The following is a 22,254-nucleotide window of genomic DNA, read 5'->3' as shown; positions in this document are numbered from 1 at the left end:
TAGCCTTGTCTTCCAATTTCTTCAAGACTGACTCCACAGGTGGACCAAACAACACTTCAGACTGCAAAGGAGCATCCAAAATCCTTGTCTTAACATGGTCAGATAAATTCTGATCCTTAAGCCAGGCGTGCCTGCGAAGAACTGAACCAGTGGCAGCCACCCTAGAAGAGGCCTGCAAAGCATCAAAACCACACTGTAAAGAATGCTTACCCACCTGTTCAGAGACATGCACCAAATCTTGTAATTCTTTACAGTCAATGCCTTCTGCCAGAGCATCCACCTTAGATTTCAATTGTGAAAGAAGAAAATTTTGATATTTCAACATATGAAACTGGCAATTCAAAGCCCTCATAGCTAAGGTAGAAGATGTATAAACCTTTTTTCCCCATCTATCCAAAGCTCTGGCCTCTTTATCTAGAGGGACCGGATTCTTTACAACAGAGGCCTTGACCCCCTTAGGTCCCTGACTCACAGTTTCTGGGTCTGCCCTAGGACTCTTATAGAGATATTTATGAGCCTCAGGCACCCTGTAATACCTATCCGGTTTAACAGGCGCAGGAGGCAGAGAATCAGGATTAAGAGAAGCCTCTGAAAATACATCTTGCACAACATCCAGAACAGGAGGTATAGCTAAGGGCCTATGTTGAGGTAAAAACAAAAACTCTCTAAGCCTTTTCCGTGAATCAGAGAAGTCCTGACCTTCCCACTTAAAATGTTCCCTCATAGAATGAAGAGTCTCTGAAAAAGAAAAATCCTCTGGAGGAGAAGCAGAAGGAGTGGAATCTTCTGCATCAGAATCAGAATAAGGAGTGTACTCCTGCAAGTCTTCAGCCGAAGACTCTGAAACATCCAAGCCTGTTCAAAACTTTCCAACTCTGGCTCCACCCTAGGCCTCTTATCAGGAGGGGGCAAAGAACCTCTAATCAGAGTAATCAAATCTTCTGCCATTTTAAGCATGTGCTTCTTAGGCACAGACCCTGCAGAACTAGGGCTGACACCAACAGAAGCTAAACCTGGCCTGCCCTTGGAAGAAGCCTTGGAAACAGAAGGAGAGGGTCTAACCACCCTGGGAAGGGAGGGGAGTACAGAAACCTGAGAAGCCCCTTCAGCCTGACCTGCCTCGTGAGAGGCCACATCCTGCAAAATCAAAGACTCCCCCTGAGACTCCAGAGAAGCCTCTATCGGAACCACCGGTTCCACTGAAGCCTCTAAAGAACCGGCGTCCGGAACGGACGACTCATCTTGCCTGGGTTTAACCGCTTTGTCTTTGCGCTTCTTCGTGGAAGCGGGCGGAGTATCCGACGGCATATTATAATTGCACCGCTTACCGAAGACCAGCCTAGCACAATCTAACCTTCGCTTAATAGTGCGCTTATTAAACCTAGCACAAAAGCGACACCCAACTACGTCGTGCTCAGGCCCCAAACAAGGAATGCACAAAGAATGATAATCCCTATGCGGTATCTGTTTCCCACAAGAAATACAATTATTCACTTTTTCTGACATCCAGTAATACACTGAGGCAAGAAAAAACCAAAATATTCCCCAACGGGGTACTTAGCCAACTTGGATTCGGTCTGAAACTCCGAACTCGAAAAATTTCAGAACGCCGAACGGCACTTGCAACGCTGCTTCTGCACCGGACCATGCGGCAAAAAAGACTGAGGATATGACGTCGGTCATGCGCTTTTGTACCCTGACGTCCTGATGTCAGTTTTAAGCGCCTTGACCGACGTCAGCCTAATACTTTGGTATTCGGGCCGACCGAGGACAGCGGACTACCCATATGTAAGGACTGCAGCAATGTGAGATGAAGAACATCAGAGCAAATGGAAACATTTATGTTGCCACAATCCAGGCTAATATCACCCCTTACCCTTCCTCCCTCCCACAATATTACTCACTCTTAAATCCTCCTAAACCTATTTCTCACCTACCCAACTAACTGCTAGCTTCTTTTGTACCTTTCCTCTCAACTGGACAACTAATAATAATAATAATAATAATAATAATAATAATAATAATATAGGAGAACAGTTTAATAACATGTCTTCTCTCTTGTAAACACTGTATTCTCAACTAGCAATAACTGTTTGTTGAAACTTCTATTGCTTCTCCCAAGCCAAATACTGTCATTCTGTCAACTACATTTGTGTGCTTTAAAAGTATAAATCTGAACTCTAACCATATTGTAATGTAGTTGTATACTAGCTTCTTAGCTATGCCTGTATCATCTGTATAATATGCATTGTACTTAACTTCTTAATTGTTTCAATGTTTTATCTAGTGGAGCTTTTCTCCCTGGGTCTCCACTGAAAACGGGCTCCTGGCTCAGTCGGACACTACCCGGTTAACAAATGAAATAAATAAATAAAATAAATTTATGGAAGACTTAAGTATGCTAAGGTTAGGGGTAGACGAGGTTCAACAATTAACAGTTAACATAGGAGATGAGATAAAAATGGTGATGTATAATCGATCTGTGGGAAGGTCTTCAGGAACAGATGGTATTCCTGTCAAAGTGTGGAAGTTAGGAGGGAAGACTGTGATAAAGATCTGGAAGGTTTTGTTTAACAGTATTTTAAAAGGAGAGGAAGCACCAACATCTTGAAAGAGAACTGTGGTGGCTCACCTTTCTAGCAACTTTAACTTTTTCTTGAGCTGAGGGTGGGGGTCTGCCACTGGGGAATCCGTCTACACGCCAGCTTTCACCAAGTCTCTCAAATGTCTTGCTTTCAGGAAACAAACAGAGAGAATTTTGTCTGCTTCTACCTGTTTTTGGAGTGAAAAAAATAGGACTCATCTTTGATAATGTGTTCTTCCTATAAATAAGACACAATAAAAGTGACAGTCCTTCTACAGGATGTGTTGTCCAACACTATACTTGCCTTTCTGATAGACTAAGCTAACATTTTATGTGAATGTCTAGAAAAAAGGAAGAGTCTCCACTGGGCTAATTATCACCCTGAAGAGTAAGCAGCTTAAGCCAACTGTCAGTACTACCATATACAAAGCTAACAAAAGTCTGCATTAGTGTCCCTAACAACAAGAAAGTTCTGAGTTTTGGAGTGACTAAATGTCCCTCTTACATATGTCCTTTTAAGCTAAAGGCAGACGTAGTGTGTGTGAAGAGTGAGCCTGAAGCTTTGTAGACTTGATGGACATACAGTACTGCTGCTAAGAATCTTCCCATACTGTAATGGCTACTGCAAAAGTGATCTAATACAGAACAGCTGTTTCAGTTCTGTACATCTTTGAAGGGTGTTTCACATTATACTTGCTTTACTAAAGGGCAATGTGAAGGGTGACAAGGTGAGTATATTGGGATTTTACTTAGTCTGTCTTAAAGACATTTCTATACAAAATATGTTTTCAGTTTGGGATGAGACTTTCAAGGAGACTGTTTAGCACTATCCAAATGTTATCACAATTACTGTTTAAAAAATCAAAACCAAGAGAACAATGTAATTCCAGCTGATCTTTCAGTTTATATGATTGAGAAGATATGTTGTAATAGACTGCCTTGACAGACTGGATTGTGTAACAAGACTGTGTGTATTAAGTGACATGATTTATGTTTGGATATTACAGCATTACTGAGATGCATTTGATCAAAGAGGTTAAATTTGAGCAATTTTTTTCACTTATCCCTACTAACCCTATGGTTCATATTCTGTCTTCATTTATCATCTTTCATGGTACTCACTAGTCCTTTATGAACAACTGTGATTGGGTGCTTCCTGTCTTTGGTGATTTTTCTTTTAATCACAGCTTGACTTGTTCTTGGTAAAATCAACCTTCGCTTTATCTCCATTTCCAGTAGAGTCTTCAAACCCCCACCCCCCCAGATTCCATGCTCACAATTTCTCCTGTCTTGCTCTACCTTAGCTAGAGGTTTCCATCATCTCCACAACTGACATTTTGCAACCCCTGTCTCTGCCCTCATCTCCCTTCCCTCCATCAGGTTAACTTTTTGCCTTGCCCATTTGATCCTTCTCTAACTCTACAATGGCTGGCTACACCGACCTGTGTTAGTGCTATTTTCTGCTCACTTACAACATTAATCAAGAAGGTAAGCATTACTTGGCCAGACTCACTCAAATGAATCTCTCAAGAACAAGCATAGTACTGGTCCTTCTCTTCCTCAATACTTCTGGGAAGTCGGGCTTAACTGGACTTCCATCCCCAGACTGGATTAACCAGCCTTAGTTGCAGAATCATATCCCTCCTACGCCAGTTCCTCCAGCACCAGGGCTGCTAGTCAAATCTAAGTTATAGGAGCTGGCATAGTCGAGGCTCTATCCCTCTGTTCCATAGAGAAGGCCATTATGGTTTTGTGAATTTTACTCTTTATCCCTAGGTTATTCCTCTTAGCTTTTCTCCTTCTTATATCCTGTAATTTTATTGAAGCGGTCAGCTGCTCCTGTCACATGCACCAGCAAATAGAACTTAAAAGTATCACTTTAGATTCTTGTACTGTTTTACTTTTCGTAAAACATTTCCTGCTTTTTCTAATAGTTACCTGTCATGTTTGTGACACACAGTACTGCGGAATATACAATAAGGCAATGTTCTAGCAAGCTACTGCAGCACTAAGCCACACCATCCACAGCTGCAGATTGTTTTGTTGACTACAGCTCAGTGCACTGTCCTGGCCCTCTCTTATCCTACACACTAGTGGTCACGTATTGTAGCAAATGAAGGTTTCAGGGGGCTGCTTATAACCCTAATCCTTTAAATCTTTGTAATTTCTTTCTCCTCTCCTAGCTGGCCACCCATTCAAATGTTTCCCCATTTATTTACTGCTTATCATGACTTGGTTGCCAACATCCAATGACACCTTCTCACTAGCTTGTAATTTTATTCACCAGTTTATCCACCTCCAGGGACATATGTAATAACTCTAAAAAGTGTTATATGACATGTCAGCAACTTCTGGATGTAGCACTGGCAAAGTACTAATAACTATAAATCTGGGTCTAGTCACTACTTGCTTGTGTAGTAGTATTCTATTTTTTTCATACTCTTGTGTTCATCAACTACTGCCTTTTACGTCACCTTTCCAGGAAAATCCCTTCTTATTTTCTTTGTTTCCTTTCCACTGCTGAGCTTTCATTTATTATTTATTATTGCTGAAACTGTCATTTCTTTCTCCCTTGCAAACTGCATATCATGTCTTCTTTTTTCCTGCCTTATCCCTAACTCAAGTACACTACTCTTTGTGACCTAAACCCTGACACACTTGACTTCTCTTTTGCAACTTTTTTTTTCTTATTAACTAATGTGCAAGCCTCAGTCAGATCTGTGCACCACCATACTCAAGCAATTGAGGAAAACAACATAATTTCAGTCTAGCCTGGGCCTAAATGACTCGTTTCCTTGTAACACTTACCATTCTCTGTGGCAGAGGTAACCCTCATAGACTTTTTATGTTGCTACTCCCTGCCAGCATTTCCAACTGACTAGCTACATTTTCCCCCACACTAGAGAAATGCTGCCATTTGATAGCATTGTCATTAGACTAGTTGGTCCTACTTTTCATTATAGGCTGGTGGCCATAAGAGATGGCCATTCAATGGTTTCTTGCTATTTTTTTGTTTAAGGAAGCAATTTTTCTCCATCTTGGGGCTAAGCTGCTAGCACTAACAAATAATAATACAGATATCTAGGTCTGTTTAGACAGTCTCTGTATTGTTCTTCTGCATCTCTTCCCTGCAGCATACCTTTCAACCTGCATATGAAAGTCTGGGCAAAGGCTCTTAAAACAGGTACATCTGGCCAAAAATCTGGACACTTAATTATTATAAATTTACATACCAAATAACATAACTCCACTCACTTCCAGTAAGATTATGGACACCACTCAGAAATACAAGTTTTAAAAATGCAGTTTGACTGTTTAGATTTCACCAGCATTAAATAATAAAATCAAGTTAAAAGCAATGTCTAAAAGACTGCTGCTTGCATAATAAATAGAAGGACAAAATGAACAAAATATATATAACTTTATAGAAATAAAAAAGAAAAGCAATATTAAAATGCAGGTGGGGTAGCTACCATCATCTTGCCAAATTCCTACATAGAGGAAACTGAGGAATCACAGATACATAGGGGGTTAAGGTTTAGTAGGTTTCTGTTTTCAGCATTTGAAGTGTAATAACAATGATGTCACGATAATGGGTTTCAGCTTTGTTTCATACAAACAGTAGCCACACTAAAGTATTCCAAGTTGCCGTATACAAATAGCACTCACACACAGGTGTACTTGCCAATTATATATCCTTTGCTGTCTACATTACAGATATCTGAGTGTGATCAAATGAATAAATGAATACAAATAATGACCTCTGTAAAGTATCTCAGTTTTCTATTGCTACGAGCATGCTATCAACCTATTGTAACCTCCTGCACAGACAGACAGTAACTTACAATTGTTCATACCAATTACAGTAACCTGCATGACCATGAGTACCTCAGACCTCACTACAATCAAATGAATAAATAAAAAAAAAAATGGTCATAGTAATGTACTTCAAACTCTGTGCTGTCAGAACCATACAATGCAACCCTTCTCAGGCAACCCTGGTGCTGTACAGAGCTGTCACCTCTTTTCCTCTCTTTCTAACCTTACCACAGCATGACTGCAATCACCAGTTTTCTGTCTGCCCTCATCAAGTTAAGTATAAAGCGCTCTCTTCTAGTAGTTAAATCTTTCTGATGGACAGTAGCCAAAGTCTTTAGAAATTAAAAAATATTGTAAAAAATGAGGAAATTCTCCCACCAGGGTATAATATACTAAGGCAGGATAGAACAGGCAGGAAGGGAGGTGGAGTTGCCATATTATTTAAAAACTCACTCAACACAGATACCCCTATGCCTACATTTCAAAATGCTGAAACCTTAATCTCAACTCTGTCCATAAATGACACCAAAAACATCAATATTATCTGCTGCTATATCCCCCAGGTAATAATTCTCCCACCATAGAAGAAATCCTACAATGGATTTCAAACAAACTACCCCAGGAAACCATCCTCTTAAGTGACCTGAACACTGACTGGTTAGCCTGTAACTGAAACAACCCCACAGACCATATCAATCTCTGGTTTTACCCAGCTCATCAAGGAATCCACTAGAGTTGACAAAAAAATCTCACAAACAATCTATCTTAGACTGGACACTAGTTAATTACCCAAAACACAAATATCACACTGGGCATATTCCAGACAGCCTAAGTGATCACCTCCCCACATTCATTCTATGCAAACACAGCAATATTTCAAACCCCATACTTTTTAGACACATTAGAGATGACAGTAAAATAAATACACAAGACCTAAATAATATCTTAAAACAATGTAACTGGAGTCCACTTCATACATTAGGTTTAGACCAAGCAATCAACTACTTTAACCACACTTTCACAACCATCCTTAACTCAATAGCACCCATTAGAAAAATCAAAATCAAGGCAAACTATGCTCCATGGCTAAGTAAGGAAACAAGAGCCCTTCTAAAATCTAGAGATAAATCCTGGAAAGTATGGAAAAGAGATAACTCAAACCTATCCAAACTAAACTACCAAAAGCTAAGAAATCAGGCCAAAAAACAAACCAAACTTGACAAACAAAACTATTTCCTCGACAGCCAAAACACACAAGAGACCCCAAAAATTTCTGGCATGCCATCAACTCCCTACTTCATCCAGGCAAAACATCCACTCCAACTCCCACCACCAACAGTAACACTACAGACCTTGCCTCCCAATTTAATCACCATTTCACTGAAACTCTCCTACTTTATCTTCTCAACTCTCAAATAACAACCACTCACACACTCCCAACTACCCCCTCAATAACAACCCTACCTTCGCTCTCTCATCCATCCCAACCACTAAAATTAAAAAACTGCTACAAAAACTTAATCCAACTATCCTTGCTGCAGATAACTTACCAGCCAATTTTCTAAAACTAGCAGCCGATTCCCTAGCCTACCCTGTTTCCATCCTTATAAACTGCTCTATTCAGGAATCCTACATCCCACAACTATGGAAAGCATCATATATTATCCCTCTTCACAAAGGATGAAACTCTTACGAATTCTCTACCATCCCATAGCCATCCTACCCCCCTCATCAAAAATTCTTGAAAGGTGCATTCACTCTCAAGTCATGCAATTCCTGAACTCTAACAATCTCATCTCACCCACACAACACAGTTTTCGACAGCACCATAGCACAACTACTGCTCGCCTCTCTTTTACTAATACAGTTAACCTACACAGAAATAACAACAACTTTGTATCTGCAATATTTTTAGACCTATCTAAGGCTTTTGGCATGGTGTCACATACCATACTACTAGACTCCATGGCCTCTCTATCCTTCACCCCCTCCACTATAGCCTGGTTTAAAAGCTACCTGTCAGACAGACAACAATCTGTCCAATAGCAAAACAAACACTCTCCCCTACTTCCAACCACTATTGGAGTCCCACAAGGTTCAATATTGGGCCCTCTACTCTTCTCCATATTTACTAACAGCCTTCATACAGCCATCCAACATGCCACACTAATACAATATGCAGACGGCTCAACACTCATCTGCTCCACACCATCACTTACAGCCCTACAAAAACTTACCCAGGAATCCTTTACCTCAGTGGAAAACTGAATTACCCAAATCCAACTTATCCTCAATCCCAACAAGAGCAAATTACTCATATTCACTCCCAACAAAACTAAATCCACCTATCAACCTTTTATAATCACATCCAAAATGGTACCAAGATCTCTTCCACTGACCACACCAAACTCCTTGGTGTAGAAATTGACAAACTACTGTCTGATGTCCACATATCACAAACAATCAAAAAGGTCTACAAAAAATGGGCATACTATACAGACACAAGAAATTCCATATTGACAAAGCACGGATTACACTAGCCCAAACACACCTGCTGTCCACCCTTATGTACGCCACCCCAATCCTTACCCATACAAGAAAACAAGACCTTGTACGACTTGAATCATGTTATAATAAAATCGCCAAATTTGCTAGTAACTCCAGTTTCAAAACCCATCACTGTCAGGCATTATAGGAACTTGAATGGCTAGAACTCCCACAACTAATCAAATACCACCAATTAATTCTCACCTATAATATAATAAATCATCCCAACAAAACTCCATCCCTAAACCAACGTCTAACCCAGTACACATCAAGTTGCCCCCTCTGCTCTTCTGAAAAATCTCTCCTCTGTATCACCAAAGCCAATAACTCTGCAGGGAAAGCTCTGCTCTCCCACAGTACAGCCAAAATCTGGAGCAACCTTCCCCCTACTCTGACCTCTGCTCCATCAACTACTCTGTTCAAAAACTCTCTCAAAGTGTACCTAATGAATTGCTGGCTATACCCATGCATCACATAAACCCCTACCTAATGTAACAATTAAGAAACTACTCTACGATATCTCTGTTACTCTTATAAACTCAGGAATCCCTACTGCAAACCTCCAAATGTATTTTTCTATATGCATTTTAACCACAAATTGCTTATTTTCTGTATAAGTGTTTTTTTGTCTTTGATATTTTAATTATGACTTGTATTAAGCATGTAAACTACTTTGTTACTGTTACGGAGCTTTCCTCCCCGGGCCTCCGCTGTAAATGGACCTGTGTCCAGTCGTACTATCCCAGTAAACAAATGTAAAATAAAATAAAATAAATAAATAAAATAAATTTTGCACTTATGGCAGTGTTTCACTGTCATGCTCCTCTCTCAGGTAACAAAGACTAAGACATTACAGGCGTAGTCTATTAATCTGTCAGCCAAAAGGATACTTATAAGACTTAGAATTAGGCAGTAACCGTAGAATTTCTTACTCAAGAAAACCAAAATCAACAGATAAACTCTACAGGTAGAAAAACATGTAGGTTCAGGCCCATTCATGTTTTTTTTAATATGTCACGAGTCATCTTGACATATGTGCTAGTGTAAAGTATCTATCTCCTTAAAAGCAAGAGCTTCCAAGAAAAATGTGAAAATGAATGGAACAGAGAAAAAATCCAATTAAAGACCCACTAAGGTATGTCCTCGATGTTAGAACAAATCATCAGTGGAAGATATAAACCTATAAGGACAGATAATTAACATCCCATGTGGTGCAAGTAACTTATTGCATACTAGTTAAAATTTAAAAAGTGACTGACATCTTAGCACAAAATCTCCTAGAGGGGGTCTAACCAGTACAGTTGAATACAAACTGGCCTCTGCCATACTTGCTGTTTACCTGCCCGTCTCTAAAATGGCCACACACAACTACCTTAACTGACTTCCTGCAGGTCTTTTTCAATTTCTACATATACCATTAACAGGCAAAAGGAGATACAGCTATCATAGTACCAGTATTCTGCCTCCTTGTGATGCTTCTTTTGTAGTTGGTGGGTGCATCATTTCACACGTAAGAATATCAGAAGAAATTTCTTTGATGGTGTTCCAGGAATGCTCATCACTTCCCTAATATCACTCAGTCTGCAGTCGCAAGTTGTGTGCAAAATGGTTACCATCATTTCTGTTTTTTATGGCCCCAACCCTTGGTTGTCCTGCTCCATCTGCAAGACTTGAAAGCAAGTAACACAGCCCCAGTGCCAGAAGACAATACAGACAAACTTGCATCTCAACAAAGGTGATGAAGGCATATCTCAAGGTCTAGCAATGAAGTCCCATTTCTTTTTTACAACTCTTTGTCCTTTAGAATGCTGAAATGTCGAGGTGCCAGGGATATATTTTTATTGATTATGTGTCTCAGGCAGACAATCTTCTCCAAGGATAATGCCATGTTATCAATAGAAAATTAATGATTTTAACAATTGGCTTAGCTTTTGGTGTCAATCCAGGGGGTACAATATTTGACGGCCTGGGAAGACATGGTTGATGGACTATGCTGCATTTCCAGGGATAGCCTGCATTTATCCCCTCTAGGTTTTCGGATACTGGCCAAGTATTTTTCCACCCCCACAGTGCTTTTCTTTAGGAAATGAAAAACTGATAAAGCTACCTACTTAACTGAACCTATGAGGGAATATCTGAAGGTGGTACTGCTCAATGCTAGAAGTCTTAAGAAATGCCACTCCCTGCAAGCCTTCCTCTGCCTGGAGAGTGTAGGCATCTGTGTAGTAAAGGAGACATGATTTAAAGTCATGGAGAGTAGCCAAGCAATGCAAGGTTATAATGTTTTTTATATCCTTAGACCAGCTACTGCACAGGAAGGAACTAAAGGTGGAGGAGTCTCAGTCTATATTAAAACCAAACTCACATCCAGACTAAAGTGTATCACCCACTGCAACTCACACATGTGCAGCTTACCATAAACAGGGTCTCGTACCATATCCTTGCAACTTACAGGTCCCCCTCCATGTCACAGGAAACCCATATTACCTATCTCAACGTACTAGAGTCCCTCATTGTTCAACCCAATAGGATATTCATGGGGGATCTCAACTACCCTTCTACAGACTAAGAATCCTATACCACCTCTAATGCACAAGCCTAAACTTTATTAATACCAACATCCTTGAACAGTTGGTCTATTCTCAAAAGAGCAGGACAAACATCCTTAACCTTGTACTCATGAACATGGGGTGGCTGATGTTCCTCACCCAATGCAATGTCTTTGGTCATGAGATCTGACCATAAGGCAGTATTCCTTGAAATAAAATCTATTTACAAGATCTCTCTGCAGCCATACTGATAGCTGTAGAGAACGAGCTGTACTCACTCGTATTAAGAATAAAACAAACTCAAAAGACAAACTACCCTGGTGGAATCGTGGTATCAATTGGTTATACAACAAAAGAAACAAAATCTTGGACAAGTGTAGAAGGAACAAAGTCATACATACTAAAAGCCCCCTGACCAATATAAACAGGAAGCTAAGATGGTTAATTAATACTTCAAATGCTAAATTTGAAGAAAAAATAGCTTCTCAGACAAAGGACAACTACAAAACTTTCTACAGCTATGTCCGTAACCTCAGGGGAAATACAGAACAATGGGCATAACTTGTTGTTAATGGCATCACCCACACTGAACTGGAGGCCATTGCCAAACCTTTGGCTGACACGTTCAGCTCAAATCCCCCTCCCTCTGACAGTCCAAAGGGAATACCACATACCACAATCCCCCCAACCATTACTATTGAACAAGTCATCGATGTATCTTCCAAGGCCAAAAACAATGCATTGATGGGCCCTGATAACATCCTGGAATGTTTAATAAACAGCATGAAACATGACTTTTCTTGCCCACCTGATTCACTTTTCAACTGGAGCCTTCAGTCAGGTTTTGTGCCCAAGAAATGGAAGATGGCTACAGTCATTCCCCTGCACAAAGGTGGTCCAACCACTGATATGGGTAACTAAAGACCCATAAGTCTTACCAACTTTGTATGTAAGGCCATGAAAAAAGTCATGGACATGATAAATGAGGAAAGGTAACCCACAAGTGCTGGACCCAACACAGTTTGGCTTTGTTAAAGGAAGGTCATACCTGTTAAATCTGGTGGATTTTTTGAGAGGGTCACCAAAGCAGTGGATGAAGGTAAGACCGTGCACACAGCTTACCTCAAACTGGCCATGGCTTTTGATACAATACCCCAACCAGGCATTATAGACTAGCTCACTAATTTACCTATAAACCCTTTTATCACCTGCTGGATAGCCAACTGGCACATTGATAGAACCCAGGAAGTCAAAATAGGTGAGGCCACCTCCACCAAGAAGCCAGTCACTGGCAGAGATGCTCAAGGCTCAGTACTGCATCTGCTCATTTTTGGCATCTACTTCTCTGAAATGGAAGCAAATGCTAAAGTTTTATGCCTGACTAAGTTTGCAAATGATTGCAAGCTGGGGGTTATCATCAACTGGAAATGCTAACGTTCTTCAAGAAGGTCTATTTTTGACTAACAGATGATACCAAAACCATGGTCTTAAACTCAGTGTTAAAAAATGCATAACTGTACCCTTTGGGAAGTAACTATCCTAGCTGATTACTATGCTGACAATACACCCCTAAGAGTCTATTTACGCATGTAGACAGCCTTACCTTCGACCACCATGTCATCCCAGTGGTGAGGAAATCCTTTTATGTTGCGCATGGCATCTAGGTCCAAAGAGGTTATTATTCCACTGTACTCCACTCTTATCAGACCAATCACAGTGTGCAGTGCTCTCTTTGGAATGTACCTGACCAGGCATATGCAGCAACTACAGTGAACTCAGAGGTTCCTTACAAAAGAATATACGGTATAACAAGCCTGCCTTATGCAGAGCACCTTAAAGCCCTTTCCCTCTACTCAGTCTCCTATAGATTGTTGAGAGGAGATCTATGCCTGACTTACAAGGCATCTGCAAACCAGACACTTACGATCTCCTACATATTTGTAAGTCAAAGAGTACCAGAAATACAAGGTCAGGACTTAAATTTTGTCTGTGCCATAAACAGAGCATGCTGAAAAGGCAGATTTGTGTCCTAGAGACTGCACCCCCTATGGAACAGGCTTCCCATCCATATGGAAGCTGAGTTTGTCTATTACCCAGTTTAATCTCAACCTAGACCAGTGGATGGGGAACAGGAAAGGTATACCAGGCCTGGCACCCATGTCTATTATCGACAGAGCTAGCTTATAAATGCCTGGCCCTCAATGCCCTATTTGGATACAGAACATCATTATTCTTTCAAGAAAACCTGGAAAGGCTTAGAAAGGTCCTCGGGTCATTAGCATAGTAACAATCTATGAATGAATCTATAATACAAATTGTGTTTCAATACAGCAACTTGTGTTCAGTAATTTAGTGGATTTTTTTTTTGTATCCAGTGGACGTATGAAAAGAAAAATTTTGTAAAAGGTGTCTGGCTAAACTGAAATATCTGAACATACTCAGAGATATGAAATATATGATGGAACACTGAAATAAACACTTTCCTTTCCAAGATGTAGTTTACAAAAGGGTGAAAGGGAGCTAAATTCAGAAACATCATTTCTAAGAGTTAGACTTAGAAAAAAACCTCAGAAGGCATACCTTAAGAGATGTAACTTACCCACTGAGTGCAGAGAAATCTGATTTTTTTTCGCAAGAAAGCAGCTAGAGGCAACAGATCAGCTATTACCGCTATACCACCTACACATTGACTTGTCAGGGACAATTAACATGTTTTCTCTGTCACTAGCTTCACATAAAAAATTATCATAATGAAAATGCAGAAATATATTACTTAAAGCTCAGCCAGGAATGACATCATAATTACTGTAATGTTTGTCATCAATGAAATGACTGGTGCACTGCCAAACAATCACAGTCTGCTGTATGTCAAACATGGGAACAATATTGTAGAACAAACCACGTGTTGAAGAGCAAAGCCCTCCTCACAATTTTATTTTACTGAATTAATTTCAGATAAGAAAACCTAAATGAAGTGCCTTGTCAACAAAGTGAATACTGGCACTGCACTGACGGGCATTTCAGTTTCAGTATCTTCTTTTTCAGCAAATACTTGGGTAAACCCCAGTCAAACCCATTTTATTTTATTGAAACTATGTAAAACATACACTAAAAAAACTGAAAGAGTTTAAATACTTACTTTTGAGGGAACATATAAGGTGGCTGGGAGCACACAGCTGGGGAAGAAGCTTGATCCATGTATATATTGCTTCCAGCTGCTTGATCAGAAAGTGCTGTTGCAAATCTATGGGGGGAAAAACATCACTACAGACACTTAAACTTTCAATGAATCTCAACCAATGAAGAAATGCATTACTTAAAACATTAATATGACATCTGCTGTTCTACACTTTGGTTAAACTCTACCACAAATTATAATAAAAATTGAGAAACACCAGAAAATATCTTTGTCCATAACACTGACTAGCAACTTCTCATTGTGCTTTCATGGTTAATATAAGAATATTATGTACTTACCATCATGCTAGATTCATGATGTCTTGTTTCGTCCGTTTCAACACTTGCATTATCGGATCTGAATAGATCTGACTTCGGCACTTTATAAGAAACTGGATCCAGGGCACTGACTCCTCCCCTTCCATTAATTCCCTCTGGTCCCCTGATTACTTCAGATCAAGTCTACCTGCTTCTAATCCAAAAACCATACCAGATTACAAAACAGGCTTAGATGACTACTCTAGTGTCAGCAGAAGATAAGCACAACAGTCCAAAACACACGGCTCCTAGTTAGTTCCAACCATTCTGCTGAAGTCCAGGAAGGACAATTTAGATGGGGCTCTGAGGGAGGTATGTTGAACTGGATGAAGCAAGACAGCACGGCTCTAGCATTATGGTAAGTACATAACTTTTGCATCTGACATTGTCTTTTCCACCCAATTCTACACTTGGGACAGTGTCTTTAGTTACCCGTACAACCTAGGTGAATAATCATTTTAGGTTTGAATTTGATGGTTTACAGAGAGGTAAGACAGTTACATTTTTGAATGTTGTGTTAGAAAATTACATGATAATGGTAATATAAGTACTAGAGTGCATAGGAAATGTAGTGATGGGGGACATATTTTAGATGGCAGAAGTTGCCATCCGCCCCATCTGCTGAATGCTTTGCCTTATGGTGAAATACTATGTGTGAATAGGTTGTGTAGTGATACAAAGGTTTTAGAACAAGAAGTTATTCGAACTTTTACTATATTTAAACAGAGGGGATATAGTGTTGAAGATATTACTAGTGCCCTTGAAAGATTGTGTCAACTAGACTGGTAGGAGTAACTATGGTAGAAAAAAAGATGAGCAGTGTTGGTTTTGAACAGTTTCGGTTTTGCTGATAACAAATTTTCCTTTTTACATTGACTAATGGCCACGTTGTGGATTTCTATCTATTTATTTTGTGGTTATTAATACATCTGCTGTTCGACACTTTGGTTAAACTGTACCACAAATTATAATAAAAAATGAGACACCCGAAAATATCTTTGTCCATAAAACTGACTAGCAACTTCTCACTGTGCTTTCATGGTTAATATAAGAACATTATGTACTTACCATAATGCTAGATTCATGATGTCTTGTTTCCTCCGTTTCGACACTTGCATTATCGGATCTGAATAGATCTGACTTCGGCACTTTATAAGAAATTGGATCCAGGGTACTGACTTCTCCCCTTCCATTAATTCCCTCTGGTCCCGATTAATTCAGATCAAGTCTACCTGCTTCTAATTCAAAACTGCACCAGATTAGAAAACAGGCTTAGTTGACTACTCTAGTGTCAGTAGGACACAAGCACAACAGAGAAAAGGATGTCCAACACACAAGGCTCCTGGTTAGGTCCAACCATTCTCCCGAAGTCCAAGAAGGACAATTTAGGATGGGGCTCTGAGGGAGGGAGGGATGTTGAACTGGACGAAACAAGACAGTACAGATCTAGCATTTTGGTAAGTACATAACTTTAGTATCTGACATTGTCTTTTTCACCCAATTCAACACTTGGGATAGTTTCTTTAGTTACCGGTACAATTCGTGTGGTATCAAGGAAGGACTTGCCTGAGAATGGTGGAGTCAAAAACTGCATGACTCTTCATCCAGCTTGTAATACAGCACAAAGCTATGAACCGTAGACCAAGTAGCTGCAGCACAAATTTCAACAATGGGAACCCTTCCCATAAAAGCTGTGGAAGTAGCCACCACTCTACTAGAATGATCCTTTGGTTTGCCATGTAAGAGGCAATGCAGGCGGAAACCCACTTGGACAGTGTTACTTTAGAAGGCCCTTGACTCACCTTAGCTCTCGAAAAGGCAAGGAAGAACTGATCAGATTTTCTGATATCCTTTGTCCTATGCAAATAAAATCTGAGTTGTTATTCCCCCTTGCTTAAGAACTGTGGGAAAAACACTGATGGATTGATAGTTTGGTTTAGATTTGCTTCAGAGGCCACCTTTGGAAGAAAGAGGGGGTTGTTCAGAAAGAGACTATCTTTATGGAAAAAAAGAAGAAGGTTTACATCATAAGGCTTGCAACTCCGAAATCCACCTTACAGACATGATAGCCACCAAAAAGATTGTCCTCAAAGAAAAAAAAAATTAGATCCCCAGTAGCAGCAGGTTCAAAGCCTGATGCATGACAGTAATGCACCAGGGTGGAACCAGATCCCTGCTTGGGGCTGTAAAAGAAAAGTTCCTTTCAACAAGGCCTCAGGAATTTTGAGAGACACAATCTGACTCTACTCAATGTGAAAATTGGAAACGGTCACTAACTGCACATTATTAGTTGAGAAACCGGATCCTCTGTGAAACAATTTTGCTAGAAAATCTAAAATCAATGGAAGAGGGGCAGAAAAATGGTCTAAACACCTTGAGGAGGCCCAAATGATAAGTATTTTCCATTTACTAAGATAAATTGTTTTGGTATTCAGTTTCTGTGAGGAAGACAAGATCTAGATAACTGCAGAAGATAGCCTGGCATCCATGGCAACTGTTGAAACTGGAGGAACCATGCAGATGCAGTTAATTTCAGCATTTCCAGGTCCTGGTGAGGCTGGCTGGATGGGTGACAGGAGGTATGGACGACTGTCCAACACTAAAGGCAGGTGTACTAGATGAGGCCAAAGAAAAAGGAACCAAAGCTGCCAGGACCAAAATGGAGCAATAAGGATGCCATTGGCCTTGCATGACTTCCAAGATAGCTGCACACTGAGTAACAGCTTAATTTCAGCTCTCCCAGTGTGAAAACAGAAACTCAGAAGAGAGCCAGTGAATTTCTCTTTTTGGGTAAATTTCAGTTGCTGGCTAGTAAGAGCACTGCCTGGATGCCAGAAAAGAAGTTGTTTAGAGAACTTGAAAGAAAATCAGTCATAAAAGGTGAAGAGAAAACACTGGCTGGGAAGAATCCTGCAGCTGTACAGCAAAAATTAGTTCAACCTCCAGTAATCTAGAAAAAAAATAAGTCAAATGTGATCAGAACTGATTTAAACAAACAAAAAAAATGGAAGGAGTATATCAACTCAAGCATCAAAAGGCTGGAAAAATGGAAGAAGCTTTAAATACATATTCAGATGAGTTGATAAAAACTGCAAAAATCAGAGGCCAAAATAAAGCATAGGTGGGCTGAGTATGAGACTGCTCAAGAAGAGAGATTTAATAAAATGGTAAAATTAGAGGATAGACCACATAGGGAAAACATAGAGATTTTCTGCTGTACCAGAGAAAATGTAAGGAGCAGATTATATTGATTTTAAGAAAACACAAATAAGCAACTGGACTGGTACTCCAATGCAGGAGTTGTTAATTGAAAGGGAACATTGTGTTTATGTTCCAAACCTGGCTATGAGAAAGAAGCCCAAACCTCCAACAGTAAAGATGCAATCCTAACAGAAAGAGTGAACTATGACAAAACTGTGGCAAAAGAACAAAGTACTAAAAGTTGAAGACAGTGAAGTGTTTGTTGGAAATGATTACTCACTGAACACCAGGCAGAAGAGGACTAAATGTATTCTAGCAATCAGGGAATGTCGGAAAGCAGGTGTGAGATTCAAACTGCTGTATCCAGCTATCTTCAGAATAATTTTTTTCTGGACGGTCAGTCATTTTTTGATGCACAACATACTGAGGAGGAAATACATAAGTTTGTCCAATAAAAAGGGAGCTATCAGAATTAAGAGAATTCTGTTTCACATTCTTCTGATAATACACCTCATGGAGACTATGCCAATAAAACCTTCCCAATGTTCAAAAGGAAAATGCTTGAGAGACAGAAAAAAAACACAGGAGTTAACTAGCAGAATCAGGAGTAAGTTGGAATTGAACCAGAGAGTGGAGCTGGAGATCCAGATCAACAGAAGAAAATTAGCAACTTGGAAATTAATGAATAAATGTGGGATTACAAAGCATCAATCACATTAATGAAATATGACAGAACAAAAAAAAATGGAAATATTGGACTTTTTTTTTACTTTGTTAAACTTGCAGGGGACTCAATCATATGCCCTACTTCATTGTCATTAATGTTTGGAAGAACATGAAAGACAGCAGAAGAAGGTATGAGGTTAACTAAGTAAAACAAGTTTTGTTCTTAACAGTATTTTTATAAAACATGACAACACTGCATGTTATAAAGTAAAGCTTTTTCAGTTAATTTTGTGTGTGTGTGTGTGTGTGTGTGTGTGTGTGTGTGTGTGTGTGTGTGTGTAATAGTATAAGAAAGTAAACTGATACCATTTTTCCCTTTTTCTTTTTTTTCATCTTGTTCACTTTTAAGAAATGTGGGCAATGGAATGTAAAAAGGGAAGAAAGCCTGGACAAAAGTGCATGATATAAAGTAAACGTTTTCTTATTTTGTATAGGGGAATAACTGGATTAAGGCCCTTGGCTTGATCTAATAGGTTTTAAAGGGGAAGCAAGTAAATGTAAGAACATTAAATGTAATTAGCAAATAAATGTTCACAGTGCAACATGAGAAGCTTGTAGCTGAAGGCAAATGTGCCTCTGGTTCTCATGTTTCTATGGAGACAAGCTGATAATGGCAATAACAGAATACATTTTCTTTCAATGGCTAGATGATGATGTTTTCTGACAGCATTCAAGTTGTTCTAATTATCTGGGAGAGAAATAAAGATAAGATAAAAACATACAGCTCTTAGTGTAAGCAGAAGCACAGGGTATACCATGTGTCTTAGCATGGATAAACAAGTTATACACTTACCATAATGTCACATCCATGTTGTCTGATTTTCATCCACTTCAAACATATGGGTTGTCAGATCAAATTGGATCCGACCTCTGCGTTGATCTCAAAGCTTATCAAAACCAGAGCTCTGACTCCTTCCCTACCTAAAATTCCGTAGGTTGTAGTTCAAACCCCCAGATCGAGTCTGCCCATACTAGTCTGAAAAAAATGTGTGTGTGCATATATATATATATATATATATATATATATATATATATATATACACATACACATATATATGTATATATATAAAACACTATCTAGGGAAAGAACAACCTTAGTGATGTCAACTGGTTGGTGTAAGGCAATTACAGTCTACAGCAACTGCACAGGTAGGGAGGAACATCCATTAAATCATCTCAAAGTCATGGGTGACAATTTGGAAGTGGGAAGGAAGGCTAGGTGTCTGAAGTGGATGAAAATCAGACAACATGGATCTAACATTATGGTAAGTGTGATGATGTGAGGTACTGCTGGCTATGCCAGGAAAAGTAGGGCAGTGGGTGTGTAAAATATGCCAGCATAGCTAGCTGATGTTTTGTAAAGAAGTATATGTCATTTGCATATCAAACTGATTTGTACAGTGTTGAAAATGTATTTGTAAAGCTGCTTGTGTTAAAAAGGTGCCAACAATGGGTCCTACTGGACACAAAAAATACACCTGTACGTCAGACTGTATTGTAACTATTGAAATGAATATTGTAATGGAAAATACTGGATGAGAAGAGGTTAATCTCAGTCCAGCTAACTTTGAAACATAGTCTGAAATTAAATTACTTGGTTTAGGCCATAAAGATTGTATCTTACAGTTCTGACTGCAGCCAGAATCAAAATGTCTGTGAAAATTAGGATTAGGAATCCTACTGTACTGTCCTTAGGGGTGAACTAATTGCTACCCTGGAAAGGTGGAAGGTTTTGAAATGGTTTTATAGCTTCCAGATGCTATAACATCTAAGCTAAGCTCTGTGCGTGTATGGTGACACATGTGCAAGATTCTGGTTCAGTTTCTAGTAAGGAGGGTAGTGTGGGAACCAGAAGTCAGGTGACCAGGTGTATGTGATGTCATTCTGTACGACAGCACTGAAATTATGTTTTAATACTAGATGAAACAGAAGTCTCAGGACAGTCTGTCTGCGAAAGCTGACAAGAAGGACCACTCAGCCACATCATCTTGCCTTGCTCTAGTAAGTGAACTAGAGGACAGTAATTCTTTAGATTAGTCAGGAAAATATAGTGAGATTAAGTAAGTACTGTTTTTCTGTGCCTGTGTGAACCTTTCCATCTGTTTATTTTTAATATTTCCTCTGGTCGAAACTCCGGTGTTTATTGTAAACAGATATTTAAAATTTTCATCTCCTTTTATTATTTATTATTAGATATACTTAAACTTTTCACTATGGCTGGTCTTTTAGAGAATATTTTAACCTTTGAGAGTGGTTACATTTACTTGGTGATACTCTGGCTGCTTTGGAATGCCTTGGGGTCAAACACTACTATTTGTATTAGTATTAATTTTACTCAGTATAATAAGATACCCTGGTAAGAACCTTAGAGTAGCTGGCTTTGGAGTGCTCTGGTGGCAGTATCTGTCTTACAGTCTGGGCAGGGGGGGGGGGGCACAGCTGGTAAACCTGTACCAGCCTTTCCTAGGTAGGTAGGTGTGTCTCGAGCATGCGTGTGTGTGAGAAAATCAAATCTCAAAGAGTGTGCGTGTCAGCTACTTGGAGCAGGGACACAGAGCACTGGTTTCACAGAGAGGGTGGTGGAGGACTTGGCATGGAACACTCGACTGAGGACTCAACTTTACAGCTGTGTCAGTGGGGAGTCTTTTTTGGGGCCTACAGAGAGAGAGAGATGGAAACCCATCCCCAGGGCTGAGTGTGCTCCCTGTGTGCTCTTAAGGGAAATTATTCCGCATCTGGAAATACTGTATGTATCTATCTTTTTTTCCCGAGTGAACATTCCTTGCCAGTGTCAGTGCTGAGAATTGAGGCTCCTTAATTACTGGCCCAGAGGAGGGATGTTACTATTCGTAAGGAGTGTGTGGATATTAATTGAATTTCTGTAGCCTGTAGGCAGTTGTCACTGAAGGTGTGTGTATTCTCAGCAGCCACAAGGTAAACATACAGAGTTTCATTTTCACAACAGTTTTATTTATTTTTTGTTAGTTTAGTCAGGGAAAACAGTAAAGATGTCAGCATAGGATTATGGCAAGCTGACAAAGAACCAGTTGGCCAAGGTGTGTGAAGCCAAAGGACCGGGGCATGCAAACCTGACTAAAATGGAAATGATTTCAGTCTTAGCTGCTGTAGCCCAAACCACCAACCAGGAAGACAACCAGTATGGTGATGTGCAGCCCTCAGAAACAGGACAGTTCACCTTTTCCTCAAAGGACTTAAAAACCCATCTGGAGTTTGAGAGACTAACTGGAGGCCAAACGTTTGGAATTAGAATCAGTGGAGAGACTGCAGCAGGCAAAACATAAGGAATTAGAATCAGCAGACAGATTGCACCTT

The 22,254-nt window shown here is 39.7% G+C and overlaps 1 protein-coding gene across 4 annotated transcripts in view; it reads right to left on the bottom strand.

Moving 5' to 3' along the window:
* LOC122787814 (signal transducer and activator of transcription 5B-like) overlaps window positions 1–22,254 on the bottom strand; it is a 2,227,565-nt gene that overhangs the window by 49,386 nt on the left and 2,155,925 nt on the right. For all 4 annotated transcript variants that reach the window (XM_044054718.1, XM_044054719.1, XM_044054721.1 and 1 more), the window contains one exon: window positions 14,639–14,743. In XM_044054718.1, coding sequence (XP_043910653.1) covers window positions 14,639–14,743 — 105 coding nt within the window. The remainder of the gene's footprint in view (window positions 1–14,638; window positions 14,744–22,254) is intronic.

Source organism: Protopterus annectens, chromosome 13.part0 (genome assembly GCF_019279795.1).
Source record: "Protopterus annectens isolate FY-2018-M chromosome 13.part0, PAN1.0, whole genome shotgun sequence".
Lineage (NCBI taxonomy): Eukaryota > Metazoa > Chordata > Ceratodontiformes > Protopteridae > Protopterus > Protopterus annectens.
Note: the sequence above shows the minus strand (reverse complement) of the source record. Positions and strands in the feature narration are given on the sequence as shown.